Source organism: Phaenicophaeus curvirostris, chromosome 5, assembly GCF_032191515.1.
Source record: "Phaenicophaeus curvirostris isolate KB17595 chromosome 5, BPBGC_Pcur_1.0, whole genome shotgun sequence".
In the NCBI taxonomy this organism is placed as follows: Eukaryota; Metazoa; Chordata; class Aves; order Cuculiformes; family Cuculidae; genus Phaenicophaeus; species Phaenicophaeus curvirostris.
Genome location: NC_091396.1, coordinates 53,652,298 through 53,671,925, shown reverse-complemented (window position 1 = coordinate 53,671,925; position 19,628 = coordinate 53,652,298). Strand labels below are relative to the sequence as shown.

Sequence of the window (19,628 nt, the reverse complement as noted above, 5' to 3'; positions counted from 1 at the left end):
AGGCACACTGGATGCTTTGTCTCTGTGCTGTGAAAGTGAACAGCTGTGTTAAAATGCTAGGAGCAAGGTGAAATTTTATTTAATAGTTTGTAAACTGGAAATCATTACTTCCAAGAAAATAATTTTAGAGAATCCAGGGGCCAGAGAATTCTATGATGCTACCTTTAACTCATGCTTGGAGTAGGCATTGTCACCTTAAGACTTGGCTCACCCATGTACTGCCAGTCAGAAATCAAACGTAGACTGGGTGATTCCTGCTATTCTGCCTCACCATCCTGTTCTCCTCAATGTCTGATCTGGAGATATCTCTGAGGAGGCTACATCTGCACTGGGATCTGTGCCTTTTGCAGACCTGCAAGAGCAGAAACACAGCTAAAATCCTCTCTTAGCTGGCAAATGTGGACTTAAGTTATTTTGCCTTCCCTGTGAAGTGTCAAACCATTGCTCATAATTGCTAGTCTGTATTAAAATTTAATACTGTGCTACATACGTAAGCATATTTATACATAGTATCCAAATACAGATAAAAATTGAATAACTAAATGGAGGAAGGCTTAATTGTACTACCTGTTGTTACCAGAGAGGAAGTTACACTGTCAAGGTAGTATATACGCTTTTTAGTCCCTCACTTCCCTAAATAAAAGAAAACAAAATTTGGAAATGTTAGAACCAGAGGACTAGTGCTGCTTTGAGACACTCCTGTCTTGATCTTGTTTTGTTAACAACATGTTAGAAATAACTTTAACAGTAATAGCGCTATAAATTGTAATAATAGCTTAATAATAATAGTGCTGTTTTACCGGAGGTGTCCCCCATAGCCTGCATCAAAACACGAATGTCTGAAGTACTGAGGCTTGAGCAATAGACCCTGAACCAAAGTTGACTTCCTTGACAAACTCCCAACTAAGTGTTATATTAGTATCTGGTCATTAGTGAAATATATATGATTATTAGCAGAATATGTAAGATAGTTAGCAAAAGTTGTAGCTTAGATAAAATATAATCATTAGTCAAGATAAATGCATTTATCTTTCCTCATTCAGAGGGAGGTTGTCAAGGCCCTGAAACAAGATGTCTGGCCTCGTTTGGAGATAAGTGTTTCAGACCAGACAGATAAAGGAAACTCCCTTGGCTCCTTGAGCCATGGTCAGGATTTGGGTGACATCTAAAGGGAGAATGAAACCAGATGTTTCCACATTTGAAGTTATAGAAGCTTGTTTATTCAATAATATAAAAGCTGGACCCTATTGCAGTGACTTTGGAGACCTCACCTGTGAGTGGACACACTGCATAGGACCCTCCAGTTGCCAGGAAAGGCTCTCCAAATCCTTGCTGTAACTGGGCCCTCCCAGCAATTGCTGGATGATGGCAAAGTATTAGGGCAATTGGTGATGTTTTTCTTAATCACTACAGTTAACCATATGTAGTAATGATTACATGCATTACCTTGTTTTGTTTTATTCTTGCTGTATTATTTCACTTAGTGTTTTATTATTTTAAACATAAGTAAAGATAAGCTCACTTCTGTAACTTGGTGTCTGTGTCCTTTTTCCTAATACCGTCCATTGGCGAAGCAATGTCTCATCATTAGATGTTTCACTGCTCTGATGTCTCCGTTTTTTTTGTTTTCAAGTCTTCACAAAAAGTGGCAGTTAAGTAGACCAGTGACTGATAAGAAGAAAATAGCATTTGTGGACAGAAGATGGATGTCTGGACCTGCCTTCCATCATTTAGATGTAGATCGCAGCCTTAAACAGGTGAGAGAGGGACATTATCTGCCTTCATATCAGCTTCAGGAGAACAACTTTGTTTGCTTCATCTGATATTATGGGTTACAAAGTTGGAGATTAAGATCTTGCATCCAGGCCTCCAGAGGAAACGTGCTGTAAGAGTAAGGGCTTTTTTGTTCCTCTTTTTCTGTAACATAGGAGAGGACAGGAGGAGAGCAAAGCACAAGCAACCATTTGAAGCTCCTACATGACTTCAAAGAGTGGTTACAAGGAGAAAACACCAAACTGACCAAAATTCTTGGTGCAACTTCATCTTCCACAGAGGAAATCAAGGAACGTCAGAGCAAACTGGAGGTTAGTTTTCAGGGGATGAAGATGGAGACGAAGATTGCAATAAGTGCAAATTCTTTCAGAATTAAAAAAAACCAAAACAAACAAGAAAAATAAAACCAAAAAAACCCCACACCAACAACAAGCAACAAAGAAACCTGAACAAAAAATCCCACAAAACAAACCAATGCCTCCACCTGTGTAAAAAGTACTCCCATCCCCTATAACCAGAAAAAACCTTCAAGCACTACACTCTCTGCTTTAGTAGACGAAGCTCGAAAATTTAAGACAAGTATTTCACCCCTTCTGCTAAGAAAGTTCTGCTAGAGCCAAAGTGGTAGAAGGGGAGGGAGGAGCCTGGCGTCTAGCTGTTGGACTGGACATTCCAGTGTGGTATGGCAAAGGTGTTCACTAAAAGGAAGCTGATAAAAATCAGTCTGGTATTTGGCTCACTCATTTTCTTTCAGCTGAATATAACCAGATTCAATGACAATGGATGCTATGAGAAATTAAACAAACAGAAATATCTAAGGCTACAGGAGTCCTGCAGATGAGTGGACCCCTTTATATCATTTCAGGTCAAAAAATTGGTAACAAAAATAAATGCACTGTTCCAGAGTACCTAGTAGCTTGATTTAGTACCATTGTTATTTTGAATGCTAGATTTTGAAAGTGGGGCCTTCTTGAATTCTGAGTTCCTGATGACCTTGTCTTTCCCTGCAGGAGCTGCAGTCTCATATGCCTAGTGGCCAGCGTCTTTTTAAGCGTCTTTTTCATCTTTATCCTGTCACTGGAAACTCTGAAGATATGGAGGACCTGCGTTACCAGTGGATGCTCTACAGGTCTAAATTGAAAGAGTGTGTGAGTTCACTGGTAGGTGACAGTACTCAATTCACAATTGCTCATTTTTATTATTGCTTTTTTACATAATTTCTCATTGTTAGTCCTAATTCAACAGTACATGTGTGTTACTGCTTAATTAAAACCTCCCTTAGTAAATGCCATCAAAGACAGAACAAACATAACCATGTATTTATAAATATAAGCACAAATATTCTTGTATTAAAATTAGATTTGTGCACTATCTTTGTCCCTTTGAATATTTCTCAGAATGGAAGGTTCAAAACAGAATGACAATTGTCTGTTTTTAAAGATGCAGCCAGCTAGGGGCTATGAGATGTTTGTGTGTTTGAGTATTTTAGATATACACCTAGTTCTGGGCACCTGGATTTCTAATTTTTTTCCCCTTCCTCCATGCAACTTTTTCCTCTGAATTATTTTTCAAATGGTTCCTGCAGTACGAATATATTTACTGTTCATTATTTGTGTCTCCTGCTGTGAGACAGAGTGCTCAGAACAGCCACTGACTGAACTGACTCAGAAACTTAACTGTACACAGAAGAACCTAGTCCTTTTTGAAGCTGTCTTTATGAACTAAGGATTTGGAATTACATAAAGAGGAGGTATTTTAATGCAAGAACCAAATGACTGAAGAAGTTACCAAGTTGTTATAGATAAGACATGCAGATGGCAGAATTCATACCAATGTATAAGATATTCCAGGGCATGCTAAAGATATTCCCATGTTCTTAGCATAAACATACATCAGTAAGATTTTTCTAGCTTAACTATACTATGTGTTCAACTTTAAGATATCTTAATTAGAGGATTAGATCTTACAGATGTACATTTGGTTCTTTCTGTATGCAAGTGCTTTAGAATGTATGTGAACTCAAACATCTAAAATTTGAGGGACCTGAAAATCTTCTGCTTTGGGAAACCTTGTCTTCAAATCCAAAGCTTATTTAGAAAACAAATCCTCTGAAGTGCATGGAAGATAAGCATGATCTGTATTAATAAAGAGCATATTGCTGAGAATTGTTTGCCATTGATTGTAGTTATGCTTTGTTGACCAAAGCCTTGTGTAAGCATAAATATAGTCAATAGGTGTCACTAAAGTCAAAGCTATTGCTGGGAGAACTGCTTATCTGATTCAGATCGTTAAGAAACTGAAAATATTTCCACTTTCTGCCTAATGTGTGTTAAAAAGCTCATTAAGAAAAAATCTCCTGCTGGTTCATTCTATCCAGATGACCAGGAGTTTTAAATAAATGTCCCCTGTGAGGTGAATACATAGGGATCTTAAGTTCATGTTTGTTTTTTTTTCTTACCCGCTTTTTAACAGGGTCCTGGATCTTTGGAAGAACCAGACAGGTTCAGAAAGGTATGACAGTTTCCTATCATTAATTTAAAAGACATTTGATCAGATAATTATTTTAAATCACACTTTTCTAAAGATTCTTGAGATTAATTTGCTTATTAAGAGCTTCTCTTAAAGAGGTTGCTTATTTTCTCCAGATTGCAAAAGGAAAAATATTATAGATTTTTCACTCTTGAGCTATGCTTTTTCTGTCTCTAGAAGATAAACATCCATCTCCTGGGAGGGTAGGGGAACTCAGTCTTTCTATATTTACATACTATATGAGCTTCATTCATTTTTAAAAAGAGACTAAGGAACAGCCCAAATTTCTCTCTAAAGCATTTTGGGACCGAGGGCCTAAAATAATTTTGAAATTAAGTCTCCTAATTCTTTAGACACTTCTGAAAAGATTGCTTTGGATCATTCAGCCCACCTTTTTACTAATGCAGAAAACGAGATAAGTCAAGAGACTTGTTTAATGCTATTAGACTAAATCTTTATTCTAAGCAGCAGAATTCCTTCTGTGAAGGATTTTCTTTGGAAGTGATGACATAAGAAACAGGAGCAGTACAGGAGACAATAAGGAGAACCTTAAAGAAAACAAAATGCTGCCAGTATCTTACTAAACCCAAGGAACTTTTCTGATCCCATTTTCATAAAGTGAGAAAGTTTTTCTGTTGACCTGAGCAATGTTGAACAGAATCATTTCTCTCTGGCAGAGTTTGCATTGTTTGTAGACACTGTTAGCTTCTACTTTGTACTTTGTGATCTCACTTTCGCTTTGCTTTCAGAAGGAACAGGTTAATGTCTTATTTGCCCAACACAAAGTTGTTGTATAAATAACATGCTGCAGGAATATAATCACATAATCATCTTAAGCTAAATCAAATTCTTGATTTGTTCTGTTGCAACATCTCCTTAGAGGAGAACAATATTTAAAAGGTTCAGTATAGTGCATGTCTAATATGTCCAGAAATCGTCTTTGTCATTCAGGTGCAATATTCCTCTCACTCAAATGTGGAGTACCATCTCCAATGTTTTTCCCTAGTGATATACTGATCAATTTAAAGTAGTTTTGACACATCCTCTGAGTAGTTTTGGCCACAGCTCAGCTTTCCTGAAAACCCCCAAAGAGGGGTTCTGTTCTTGCCTGTCTGACTCAGCATTAGTTGTTTGGTACTGTTGGTCACACAGTCACATCATCAGAACTTTTTCAGGCTGGACAAACAATATGACATTTTAAAACTTGGTATAGAGGCAGCCAAACATCTAGTACTTCTGCTTCTCACTAGAAGAACCCTAAAGGATAGTCCCAAAGCCCAACCAAGAAATTCTCTGCTTTCCCATGTTTTGGTTGGGTCAAGTTGTTTGTAGGAGAAAACATAAGCACATCTCCACTGCACAATTAGGTATCATTTTTTAATTTGTGTGTCCCACCTGCCTTGAGGTAGGTGGTATTCATTGATTCTCAGCTTCTCTGAGTCAGACTAAAATCTTCAGTTAATTTTCAAGGATACTGGAATAACATAATGGCAGGCAGCAAACATCTGTCAATTAGGCCTACAGCTAGAGGACAAAAAAAGCACCCTATGAGTTTTTAATAGCTACTGAACACAAAGAAAGATAAACAGCTCAGGGTGGGAAGAAATGAAGTACTGAAATAACCTCATAAACATGAAGGAAATGTCTCACATTGCACCAACAAGTGCAGTTTCCCTCCAGCCAGTACAAATGCTGCAGTAACTTAGACTTTGCTCATTTCAGTATGATTTGACTGACTTCGGGGCATTCATCCTGGATTTAGACAGTGTCACTACAATATGAATCCAAGTGCTGTAAGCTGAGGTGTCTTTTTCATTCAGGCTAAGTCTTTTATGAGGATATGAGCCTGTCTTGCCATAAGTTTGTTGAGCATCACTTAGGAGAACCAGAAAATAATGTTGATCCCCTTTGGGTGCATTGTTGTTCTTCAGGCTGAGAAAAGGGGAAATGCAAATTAACTGCAGAATTTGTGGCTTTGCAGTTTATTTTAAATTCAGATTTAACACCTGAAGTGTGTCTAGAAATGGAAGAAAGATTAGGCAAAGTATTTTTGTATAGTTTGAATGTCCTTTCAAAACTGTGGTGAAGGAAACCAACTACCCTAAGAGAATGGCTGATTTCAGGTGTTAAGATCTGCAAAAACTATATGACTGCAGACTGCATTGCTGCACTTGCAACATCCAGTGAGTTTGCATGCAATGGGATCAGGTTATCTTTAATGTGTCAGTTTCTTCATGCCCTTGGGTCACACAAAATCAACAGAAGCAGCAGAGTTTCGGGTATTTTTTGACTGATCTCTGCCTTCTGCAGCATGAGGCCCTCAGTGACTATACTTATCTCTCCTGTTTGAACTGTGAATATTTTGCAGCAGCAGCAGATCAACCTGGAGAAGGAGGAGACTACTGCAGCCAGTCTCATCCCATTGCCTTCTGGTTTTATTCTATTTCTAGACTGTATGGCCTAATGCTGGGCAGAATTAAAGCCTGTTCCATGTATATTAATATTATTAACTTGCTTCTTTTCTGATCATTCATCCTTTACTGAGGACATGTCCCTAGCCACAGGTGCCCTTAGGACCAGTACTGGCTAATGATTGCAAAGTAAGTGACTTCCCATTGATTAACAAAAAGCAACTGCAGGGAATTGCACTGGCTGAAGTGATTTTTTAGCAGGTGCCAGTGACAGGGCAATGTAGATGGATATTTCTGCAGGGCACCTCACATACCCAAAGACAGAATCAAGCAAATGCTTAATAATAACTATGATAAATGTTACTTTCAAAGGTTGTCTCCCAACTACCTGAAAAAAATTCCATGAGCATTCTTAACATAAATAGGAAGTCAAAGGCTCATTATTTACAGATCTAGGTAGTGCTGTTTGACTTATTTTCTCAAGTGTTCAGAGTAATTACACTTCCTTGCTAAACAAATGACTCTGACTTTACTGTTTGTACAAACAAAATAATTAGGATTCATTACATCAGTGGTCAGCTAATTGCTTCCTTTGAGATTCTGCTAAGAGTAATCTGCTGTAACACAAAGACAGAAGGAATGTGTAATTTAATCTTATTTAGAGACACCATTGATCTGGAGTCAATCAAATTAATGCAGTCATTTTCGAAACTGCAAAGCAAGAGGTGCCACAGCCAGGAAGAAAACAGTAATGCGCTCTTACAGTAATGTAACCTGCCCAAGTGCAGATAAGATGGGAATTCCTCATGGCAGAAAGTCACATTACAGAAATGAACAGCATCATATGTACATGCCTATGTACACATAGTTAGTGGTGACTCTTTATTGAAAGTATGTGGCCTGTTCATTTTCCTGAAGTTCTACTGGGTGTTAGCCACTTGAAATCCTCCATTCAATTACATTCTTAAAAAAATGGAAAAAGCTCATTGAAAGGTATCTTTCCCTCAGTTTTCAACATCTCTTTTATAGATGTGGAGAGTATTTCTCCATGTTTTTTCCAACACTTTGCGTACCTGCTTTAGCATATATAGCATGGCCCAAACACAAGAAGAAATGCCATTCAAAATTAGCAGATAAACTTATTCCCTCAGTAGCGGTGTTTGCTCAGAAATGAAACTTGCATAAGCAAAGTAAAAAGCTGAAAAATCCTGTCTGCCTCTTCCTAACTGTGACCTACTGTCAAGTATGCCATGCCAGACAGCATCGTCCCCTTCCTTCTCCAGCAGGCCCACAAGCTCCCCTTCATGTTACTACACCTGTGAGACTGTCTGCCTAGCTGCTCTTATTTCTGTAGGTCTCATGGTATTTACCAATCTATATTACAGCTTTCCCAAATGCTAGGAAACAGAGACTCTTTGTCTTTTATCTGGTTCTGCCACTGCTGTCCCTTGTCAATGTTCTTTGTTTAAGGCAGTGCTGGTGCAAGGTGGAGAAGACTTTTTGCTTTCCAGGACACCTGGTTCTTAGTTTCTGTTAACATTGGTGTTAGCTAGATATGTAGCTGATGCCCCCTGCTTTCTTTGTTGAAAAGATGAGTTAGCAGCCTACCATCTTGTGAAGCATTTGCAGATTTTCAGCAAGGAGATGTCTTAGTATGATTTTCTCAGCAGATAAAATTTTATGTCCTAACTAATATGAGAGAAATTTGTTCACCGAAAGCAGAACCAATGCCCAGTTGTTACACCCTGCTCCTCATACCAGTAGTGTTAGGGTCTACCCCGACCTGCACAGTCAAAAAGGGAGGGTAAAAAGGGGTCATTTGGTATCTGTGTGGCAAACTGGAGACCAACAAATCTCCCAGGGTATATCCAGATGATCAGAGGGCTGGAGCACCTCCCATACAAGGACAGGCTGAGGTAGTTGGGGCTGTTCAGCCTGGAGAGGAGAAGGCTCCAAGGAGACCATATAGCGACCTTCCAGTACCTGAAGGGGCTACAGGAAATCTGGGGAAAGTCTATATACAAAGGCTTGTGGTGATAGGACTAGGGACAATGGGTATAAACTGGAGAGGGGCAGATTTAGACTAGACATTAGGAAGAATTTCTTCACCATGAGGGCTGTGAAGCGCTGTAACCCAGGAAAGCTGTGGATGCCCCATGCCTGGAGGTGTTCAAGGCCAGGTTGGATGGGGCCTTGAGCAGCCTGATCTAGTGGGACATGTCTCTGCCCATGGCAAGGGGGCTGGAACTAGATGATCTTTAAGGTCCCTTCCAACCCAAACTGTTCTATGATTCTGTGATTTATCCTGATCACAGCCAAAATCACAAAACAGATACTTGGGTGCACTCCAAGTCACAAGTTCTCAAAGATGCAGAAACAGATCCCAATCTGTTCAGATTCCAATCTGATGCCTTGAACACAACCAAGGTCACTAAACAAACTACAACACAACTCTGATTTGATCTGTTACACCATAGTGCCAAGGAATAAGAAGGTATAATAAGATAAATCAGAGAAGGAGAGAGAAAGAAGTATTAGGGGAATGCTGTGTCCATTTGGGCATAGCAGTTCCTCAGGTAAACGTGGTCCATCAGCAGCAGCTCCTCAGGAATACATGGTCTGGTAGCTCTTCCACAGGCCAGCCGAGCAGCAGCAGTGCTTCAGGCTGGCTCCATGGGGCCTGGGCACATGCAGCATTCATAGGGCGAGTCCGTGCCCCATCAGCATGCGAGCGGCATTCTTGCTGTGAAAGTCCTCACCGGGGCATGCAGAGAAGCTCCTTCAGAAAAATTCTGGAACTGGGCCTGGAGGCTCCAGGGTCACCAGCAGTTCCACAGAACCTTGCCACAATTAAACACTGTGCCAACCCTTTGGGTATGCGTGTTCTGCTGGGATGGAGCAGCCTCTGCTGCCTCTCCTCCTGCCCCGCTCTGCGGCAGCTGCCCAGGGCAATGACCCTACTGTGTCGGGGGAATGTGGTGCCTCCTCCTACACCTCCCCTCTCATTGTCAACTGGGAGCCACAGAAAAGCCCCTCAGGTACAGGCAGCCCTGTGCTCAGACAATGTCCAATGCATAACAAATACAAGTAAAGAAGTTGCCCTTCACACCAGTATATACTTGAAAAATGCTTTTTCATAGAATCATAGAATAACCAGGTTGTAAGAGACCCACCGGATCATCAAGTCCAACAATTCCTATCAAAATTTTTATGCTACTGTAAAAAGCATGGGAAGAAAATTCTTGTGAACAATACCTCAAATTGCATATATACTGTTTTTTTCAAAGTAAGCCACCACTCTTTAAAAGTATTTAAATTAAATGCAAATAATACTCAAATTATATATGGTGAATGCTGAAGTTTGAGAAAAATTTAATCTTGACTTGAGAGAAATCAGTCATAAAGCAGCTGGAAACATACCTTGCTGATGTGATAAACCAGCTTTTGATGCCAGTAGCTGCTTCTACAGGCTCCAGAACATGTTGCTTTTATTTCAGATTTTATTTTTTCTATGCTCAATTTAATTAATTTATTTAAAATTGCAAGGCTGAGCGGAAGTTGGAAATTGGGAATTTTGCTTCTCTGCCTTCCTGAATAAATGTGGAACACTGATTTCTCCTGCTAAATTTCAGATACACGGACTGAAAAGTCATCCAGCTACTAGCTGCCAATAATTCTCCTTCTAAAAGCAGTACAGTATTACTTCTAGATAAAAAATATATTTATTGGGATAAATTGTATTGCTTATGAGTGTATTTAAAACTGTTGGAGTATTCCTGTGTTTTTAATTGAATTCACTTGAATTCAATGAGCAGCTCAGCCGCTCACAGCTGCTCACTCATTCTTGCCACAGTAGGATGGGGGAGAGAATTTGAAGGTTAAAAGGGGGAAAACTTGGAGGCTGTAATAAAGTCAGCTTAATAGGTAAAAGAAGGACGCAAAACCCAAGGAAACCAAGGAAAACAGTTTTATCAACACTGTTCTCATCACAAATCCAAAACATAGCCCCACACAAGCTAGTCTGAAGAAAATTAACTCTATCCCCGCCAAAACTAGTACAACTGGTTTAAAAACCTCAGGAACTGGTTCTGAACCTTTTTCAAATACTTTACTTGTGATACTTAAGAAAATAAATTAGTTCATTGCCTGCTGTAGAATATGAAAATGTCCTTCAAAATTACCTCACTGGAAGTGTGATAATCCATATTCTTATGGAACTAAAATATTTTTAGCAACCCATCCTATCTACCACTTTACTGATCTTCCACAGTGCTTCCTAACTTTTATCGTGTCAAACACTTCACAGATAAAAAGAAAGTTTGCACTGCTTATGGGCTGAAGGTGAGAACAAACCAAGTACTTCTGCTTGTGCAGGCCAGGAGAATTATAGAAGTCAGTGCTACTTTAACACTACTTTAAAGGCTGTTGAGGCCATGTCAAAATACTGCAGAATCTTCCCTAAGGGAGAAAAAGCCTGTGATTTGCCTGTATACTTACTTATGTACATACACTTATGCTCTTTAGAACTGAAAGGAACATTAAGGCTGCAAAGCCAAGCAATCTGAAGATAGGAAATGTCAGAGCTTAAATTTCTTGTGTGACCTCATTTAACCTCCCTTTAGTACATTCATTCTGGTAGCTCTTGATGACATGGAGAATGATAAGCACAGGACTGCTAGCCATCCTTACTCATTCCTCACTGCCAGATACCTAACCTGGGTAGTGTTTGTAGTACAGTTCTGAAGCCAGTAGCTCTCTATCCTTTTGCAGAGGCCACCTAACCTCTGATCGACAGTATTCAACTCTTAGTTCCTGCTGTGTTCTATGGGAATGAGCCACAGCTTTGCTCCAAAGCATGTTGGACACTCAGTTTTATAGCGACACTGGTACCCAACTCCCCAAATTACTTCCCTCTTGAAAAGACAAGCTGTGATATGCAACATGTTGTTTATCTTAGAGAGAGGTGCTTATGGCTCTGAGCTGAGAACTGATAAGGAGCCTAGCTCCAAACTACCTCACATTGAGGTGAAAACCCAATTTGCTTTGGTTTGAAAAAGCATCCTGTGCTCTCCCGGTAACTGATCTGTTCTTGTTGGCAGTAACCTGTCTCTGAGTGGCAACTGAATTAGTACCCAGTGGGATCTCAAGTGTCAGAAAATCAATGCCTCTCAAAGGCAAAATGTAACTGATAAGGCAACTGCATTACCAAAAAAAAAAAAAAGAGATGGTGCTTGATGATGGCATGCTCCTATTCATAATGAAAGTGATGTATGGTAAGCTGCTGCTGCAGCGTTCCTGGCAGCTCTGCTTATTCTCAGAGGAATAATTAAGTGGTAGAATTCATACCTATGTAGGTGATCCTTTCCAAGGCCTATCTATTCTTTCTGTTAATATGTACATCCTCTGTATCTATTTCTATAGTTTAAGCCCATTATGCTGTGATCTGCCCATTGTGGAGATAGGCCTGAATTCATCCTGTCTAAGCACACATGGTGCAGAGAGCGTAGATGGTCAGTCTCCATCTTTTCCACACGAAAGAACTAGAAGCCAAGTTCGAAGCTAACACAAGGGATTTCTTCTTCATGCCAGCTGGATGACCTGTGGGACTTACTGCTAAAGGATATTAAGGACTTTTAAAGTTTGTGTAGGTACAAATATCTGGAAGAAAGATTCACTGTCAACTAGATGGACAAGCTACATCAGGTTCAGGAAACTGCCTGAGCTGAAAGCAATTAGAGGTTGAGAATATTAAGGAAAAATTATTTATGCTTGCCTTAGTATAGGATACTTGGGCTGGCTGCAGCACTGGCATGAAGCAGCACAGTTGCTGGTGTCTGTGTCTGTGCAGCATCTGTAGAGCACTAGGGCATTGGTCCCTTTATCCATGAGAGAGCAGGAGTTTTCAAGCAGCAGTGCATTTCCCAGGATAGTCTCTCAGTGAAATGCTCTAAGGTAAAAGGAATGAATCCTGACTAAATGTTTTTTCTTTGCTGGATAACTGATTCAGTGGGGCAGGTAAGATTTTTGTCAGGCATGCTGGTGATATACAACCAGCAGCAACAACAACCCACTAATAAGCCTGGTGTAAGATACTATATTCCTCTGTTCTCTCAAATAGCTAGATTAACGGTGTGTTTTCATATACCCTGGAATGTGGTCAATAGCAAACCAGGGAGCACTGATTTTTAGCAAAACACTTAAGCAACTTACATAGGAATGTTATGTAGCGAGTTCTAAAGTGCTTTTCTGCTGTTTCCCATCTAAGTGATTTTTCACGGTGGATTTGGTAAGGAGTTATTAACTGCAAACAGATTTAAGTGCTGAGGACTCACTAGATCTAAACCGATGCTTGTCATTCAAGAGCCCCAACATGAATCAAGTACAAATGTGAACGTTCACAGCCAGTGCAGTTCATTTGATAACAAGCATAAATTTATCGTTACACAAAACACAGCCCTTGACAATCTTTGCTTGTCCTGGTATTTTGAGGGAAAAGGGGAAAGACATTTATCCTTGATGGTGAACTTTAAAAGTATATTTTCTTTTTAAATGTCAACCTATTCCTTTCCCATCTGTGTTTCAAAAATGTCTATGACACTTGGCTCAATACCCAGGTATTCCAGCTGTTATTCTAAGATGGTGGAAATTAAAGTTCTGTTGACTTCACTGGAGCTTTGCCAGATTTCCTCAGAGGAAGATTTGGTTTCAGGATATTTTTTGGAGCCTAGATCTGACACACACACTGCAGGCACTGTGGGTGCTGGGTAGTAGCGGTAGTGATGCCAGCAGCTGGAGTGATTGGGGAAGGGGAATTCCTCTGCACAGCAAAGGTTGTGGTTCTCAACTTTGATCTGATATGGAAATGAAATGTTCAAACTGTCTTTTCCAAAGGTGAAACCGTGTCAAATGGTGCTTTTGTAACCCAGAGTAATGCAATGGTTGGGAGTGTGGTCCTGACTTCAAGTAGGCTCATACAGTCCTGATCATTCTGAGCCCAGCAGAGCAGAGGTTTGAACCTTGGCCTCCTGAATTCCCTGTTGGTGCCATAGTCTCAGGTCATCACAGCCTGGAAGCATCTCTCTCTCAATACAGACGTTAAAAAATACCTAAATTTAGTATTAGTAAAACTGAAGTGCTGCCACTCAGAGGGGGAGTCAGTGCCCAAAACTTTCCCTGGTTTTCCAACTATATCATCTCTCCTATTAAAGGTTACTATATCGCCTTCAAATTTTTTTATCCTTATGCAATAACACCTTCAGTAGTACTACCACCAAGAAAAAAAAATCATATCACAAACTGTTCTAGAAGCATAAAGAAAAAGAACTAATGTAGTATTCACATCCACAAGAACACGAGAACTTGGGGACATACAAGTAGTGAATCTATTTCTAAGAGTATCTTTTTAACTCCATGAGTAAGTATGACTTTATTTAGTTGTCTTTGTGCATAATCCTGCTGCAGACACTGAAGTTAATGGTAAATCTCCAATGGATTTCAGTGTGTGTGGGTTGGGGCCCTCATATTTATTCTATGATTCTATGATTCTATATATATTAAGGGCTTATCATGACAAATTTGCCAAAAGCACCAAGCCCTCACAGCTCCCGTGTGCTGCAACTTCAGTCCTGCAGAGCCATTATAATACCATGTTTGTGATAGCAGAGTCATTCCCATGGCAACAAATGGAGTCAGAAATAAAGGATTTTGACCTTGCTGTGTGATCAGACAAAACAAAAAAGCTGGGCAGCAAAGATGCAAGTTCATCAAACACAAATGTCTATAAACCCAGCAAGCAGGTGGGAGAAAAGCAGCACATAAAGACAGAACACTTCTCCTTCTCTGAAGTTTTACCCTCAGGCAAATATTCCTCCACAGATTTTTCTAATGCTAGGATCTGCTGTGGTTAGCCTGAGAATCTTACCCTGCAGAAAGCTCCAAGGAGAGCAAAAAATAGCTTTTTAATAAGGCCATTTCACATTAATTGTTTCTGGAGGATGAGCTTTGAAAAGCAATACTATTTTACAGCTCCCTCCAGTAGATCTAAAACCAAGGCACTTAAAAAAGATCATTTCAATCATCCTGTTTCTTAGAGTTGTATTAATCATCTTTGCCTTAGAGATCAGGGCAGAGTCAGCAACATGCTCTGAATAAAATTCTGGATCAGTAAAAAAAATGGGGCAGGGAAAATATGAGTGACTGACTGGCAGTGTAATCACCATAGGAAGGCAGAGAGAAACCTGAGTGACCATGAGGCACCTGCTCCCTCAGCTATGGCGGGAACAGAGTTGAGGCATAACTGAAAAGCCCAGTATTTCTCACCAGTTCATAGGCAGAAGGAGATAACTGGGAAGACAAGTGTTTCAGCTGGTCTGGCAATAGAAGAAAAGTTTCAGGTTGAAGTAGCTTTCAAAACCAAAGCTAAGGGAGTGACAGCTGTAGAGCAGAAGTTTTAGATGCTGCTAGGAAGACTGGTAGCCCTCCTTCTCACAACTGAGCATCAGTGAGAGATGGGCTTCTAATTTGTACTTTGAGTTTGTGAGAACATTTTTATTGCTTACAGCCATAATGAACTGTTGAGAAGTCAGTCACAGGATCCTATCCTTTAACAATATCAACATTAAGTCTTATTACATCATAGTGATAAAAGAGAAAGCATAGTTTGAATTATGCCAAGGCAGAGGTAACTCTAATCTGATCTTCTACCAACAGAACTACACCTGTTAATATGTACAAACAAACTTGTCCATGGTTTCTGTGGGCTAGAAAGGACCTCTTTTCTTACAGATGGGAAACTGTAATAAATATGTTTGTCCTGTTCCTGCATATTATCTTACTGTGGAGAAGTAAGAATGAGAAACAGTAAATGAAAACAGAAGCCCTCAGTGACAGTCCATTGGTTTATACTGATTATACCAAGGAGTGGCTGTTTCATGGAATTGCAGAGCCCAGAAAGCTACAACTAAGAGTTGTGCCTGCTGCCCTTACGTGTAGTGGTTTTAGCACTGACTGTAAACACAGAAGCCCTGCAGGTTTTGTTCAGCCTATAGGCTGATGAAATCTGTGGGAGAAGAAAGATTTCAGGTGTGAGTTCCAGGACTAGGGAAGAGAAAATCCCATTAATACAGCTATTTACAGCTGGTACTTTGGCTTGTGTTTGAGAATAATTCACAGTAGGATCACATGAGTCCTGTGACACAGCCAGGTTGGTGAAGGTTTGATTTGGAGGGTAAGTGCCAGCTGTACCTAGGAAAGTTGCCTGAAGATGCTTAAAGACAGCATCCTACTTAGAACCTGACATTTGCTTATTGCCCTCTAACTACTGACAGTTCTAGTGTCCAAGGACCTGGGCTTTCACTGACCTCAGCAGGCTAGTTACAACTCAGATACTGCGGGCCAGAACGGTAGCACAAACAGCTGTTGCTCTGCTGACTCCACATCTGCCTGTCATAATAATTAAATCTCATCAGCCATTTGGCTAAATGGAAGTAAACCAACTACAACAGAAGGTTTTCTCAGCACAACTGTCTTGTGATCAGTAAATGCACCTATATGTTTGCCTTAATAATTAATTCTGTAAGCATTTATGTAGCGCTGCAAGAGACATTTAGAAAGCAGTGGAAGAGACCCTTAAAAACCAGCTAACTTTTAATTACTTTTCTCTACCATTATTCTGCTCCTTAACTTTTTTTTGGTGTTTTCCATGAACTATTCATGATGGTGCTTTAGTGGGATAAAGGCAGAGCTGGTTTAATCAAGCATCCAGAGGAGGCCAGAAGCCCTAATTTTGCTTCAGCACTGACATCACCTGTGGCTTGAACCCAAGTCAACTTCCTGTTGTGGAAAACTTGGGTCCTACTTCAGTGGATGTTCTGCATTGTTATTTGTGATGTACGTTGGTACCAAATGCTGTAGCATTCTGAGTATAAATCTGTATTTCATTAATTAATGGATCGTTGAGCACTTTTATTCAGATCTCCCTTACAGATAGGTGGTTTGGGTGTTTTTCTGTGAAACACACCTAGTTCAGCTCATTGGCAGGAGATAACCAGGGATCCTACCAGTGGAAATCTCACTTCCTAATTAATCTTTTCTGAATTCTGGAGCCCAAATTACGTTCTTTCCTGTTTGTGCTAATCAATATTAAATTCATGAGGTTAACTGAGCTACTTTAGATTTGCACAAGCATAAAGAAAAATGCAATGTTATTTTTTTCATATGTATCTTCTGTGACTGCTCAGCGATAAACGCGACTTTAATGTCCTCTTCATTGTCAATGTTATGTTTTTTCTCATTCTTTCATGTGAACATTTAAGCTGTGCATGGTGAAGTATAAGAGCTATTGAAGCAAGCTGCACTGCAGGGCCTTTTTTCTGGCTTGCAGCCTCATGGACCCCAAAGCCAGCAACCAAGGAGCACGTTGTAGCTGGGGACGTGACTGTGAGCTGAATGAGCTGCAAATGAAAGTTCTTTTTACTGACAGAGAGCAGAACGTGGAGGAGTTTTTGGTCCAGGGAGGACATGACTTATTGATTGTGAACAATCCAGGCTATGTAATGGAAGCTTTAGAATAGGTAACCTTGAACTGACCTTGTATGGATGGTACAAGGAGAAAAACAAGCTGTAAGGAGGGAGCTGAGCAGGGTGTGAAGCTGCAAAGCTGAAACACCGTTAAAAACACATCACATGATAACCAATTAAAAGCAACCTTGAGCACGTGGACAGTTTGCTTTAATCAATGATGTTATGTCCTGTGGTGCCTGGACAGCTTTAAGGTGTATAAATAAGCTGTACCTAGCAGTCAAGTTGAGAATGATTTAGCATCGCATCTGTGTACCGTCGTTACTCGGGACTCATCTTCCTATGAGTAACCCTGCAACAAGTGGCACCCGAACAGGGACCTCTTTTGTCACTTAAATTCGGAATCGCTTAAATGTGGAATAGACTCCAAACCGTGATGGAACTCGAAGGGGCAATTAAGCTCCTAGCAAGTATTCTCTTTAAGAGAGGGGAAGTTCAGGAGCCGAAAGACATTAAAGCCCTTGTTAAATGGGCGCAAGATCAGGGCCGTTGCCGAGAGGCATCACTCGTTTTTTCCCCAGAGGAATGGTGCAAAGTGGGTGGCTTTATGGAGGGCAATTATCAACTCTTCATTAGAGATGAAAGCGGAGAGAAAGGTCGCTGCAGCAGCAATCTCAGCACTGCACACAGATAGTCCCCCACAGAAAAACAAGGAAACCTGGCTACCTTTTTCGGGGTGGGACAAACTAATCCGCTGTGAGGAATGTCTGTATCTACATGCAAGACCGCACAGGATTTAGTCAGAACTGTGTTAAGTGGTCAATCATCAGCTCCACCGCCACCGGCAGTTAGTACAAGTCGAGGGGCAACTCAAAATTGTGAGCTGGACAAAGAAGAAGAAAGAAGGGTAGAATTGCAACAAAGTGTAGGCGGAGATTGGTGTCGTCCCCTCTCCCCATTACACCCCTCCTCGGGAAATTCGTCTGTTAAGGAGCTACCATCGACACCACTAGAGCCCGACGATCCTGTAAGGGATGTGGAGGAGTCGACTGAACAACTGATGAGAGAGGTTCTAAATAAACTTCAGGATCTTAGCGTTCAACCGATGCAAGCAAGTGAGAAGGCTGAAGAGTCTCCACCTCCATATGATAATCTAGTGGCTTCTGCTGCAAGAAGAGTTGAGGCGCTGGAGCGAGTCCAGAGAAGAGCAACAAAGCTGGTGAAGGAGCTGGAGAACAAGTCTTACGAGGAGCAACTGAGAGAGCTGGGGTTGTTTAGCCTGGAGAAGAGGAGGCTGAGAGGAGACCTTATTGCTCTCTATAACTACCTGAAAGGAGATTGTGGAAAGGAGGGAGCTGGCCTCTTCTCTCAAGTGACAGGGGACAGGACAAGAGGGAATGGCCTCAAGCTCTGTCAGGGGAGGTTCAGGCTCGACATAAGGAAAAAATTCTTCACTGAAAGGGTCATTAGGCAATGGAACGGTCTGCCCAGGGATGTGGTTGACTCGCCTTCCCTGGAGGTGTTTAAGGTGTCGTGGGTGAGGTACTGAGGGGCATGGTTTAGAGATTGGTGGGAATGGTTGGACTCGATGATCCGGTGGGTCTCTTCCAACCTGGTTATTCTATGATTCTATGAGAAGTAGAATGCAACATAGATGGAGCAGTGTAATCCGAGATGCCATATTGGATGGGGAATGGCAAGCTGCTGGAGCTTTAGCTTTTCCTATGATACAAGAGAATAGACAGGCTCAATGGGAACCACACGATTGGAAGATACTACAGCAAGCCAAGTCCGCAGTTAGCAAGTATGGTATCAGATCTGAAGCTGCAAGAAGTATTTTGAAGTATATTTTTACATCTGATCTAATGTGCCCAGCTGATTGCCAGAATCTTGCTGCCTTATCGCTGTCTCCATCACAATATATACTCTGGGAGCGGGAATGGAAACAACTAGCAATAGAGGAGATTAACTGTCCCCGTCAGCCCAATGACCCGGGCTATGGGATGACACTAGATATGCTCATGGGTACCGGACCCTTCGCCGCTACAGCAGCTCAGTTGCAGTTTCCTGAATGGATGCATCAGTTGAGTGCTGGATTGGCCCATCAAGCCTTTTTTAATACTCCAGACACCTCACGAAAATCCCCACCTTTTGCAAGTATCCAACAATGAGCGACTGAGCCTTATGGTCAGTTTATTGATCGACTGTCTACAGCCATCAAAGAACATCCAGGATTGACAGAAGAAATGCGGGATTCCTTTTTGCAAATGCTTGCCTTTGATAATGCAAATCCTCGTACCAGAAATGTGTTAGTGAATCTACCCCAGGGAAGTCCTGTTGATGAAATATTGCTCTGAGCTGCTCGTGCAGAGCAACAAAATCAGGCTAGCAGCAGTA

The 19,628-nt window shown here is 40.9% G+C and overlaps 1 protein-coding gene across 1 annotated transcript in view; it reads left to right on the top strand.

The window, feature by feature from the left end:
* SYNE3 (spectrin repeat containing nuclear envelope family member 3) overlaps positions 1–19,628 on the top strand; it is a 71,356-nt gene that overhangs the window by 48,022 nt on the left and 3,706 nt on the right. The window contains exons 14-17 of the mRNA XM_069858757.1: positions 1,634–1,757; positions 1,929–2,084; positions 2,784–2,933; positions 4,246–4,284. Coding sequence (XP_069714858.1) covers positions 1,634–1,757; positions 1,929–2,084; positions 2,784–2,933; positions 4,246–4,284 — 469 coding nt within the window. The remainder of the gene's footprint in view (positions 1–1,633; positions 1,758–1,928; positions 2,085–2,783; positions 2,934–4,245; positions 4,285–19,628) is intronic.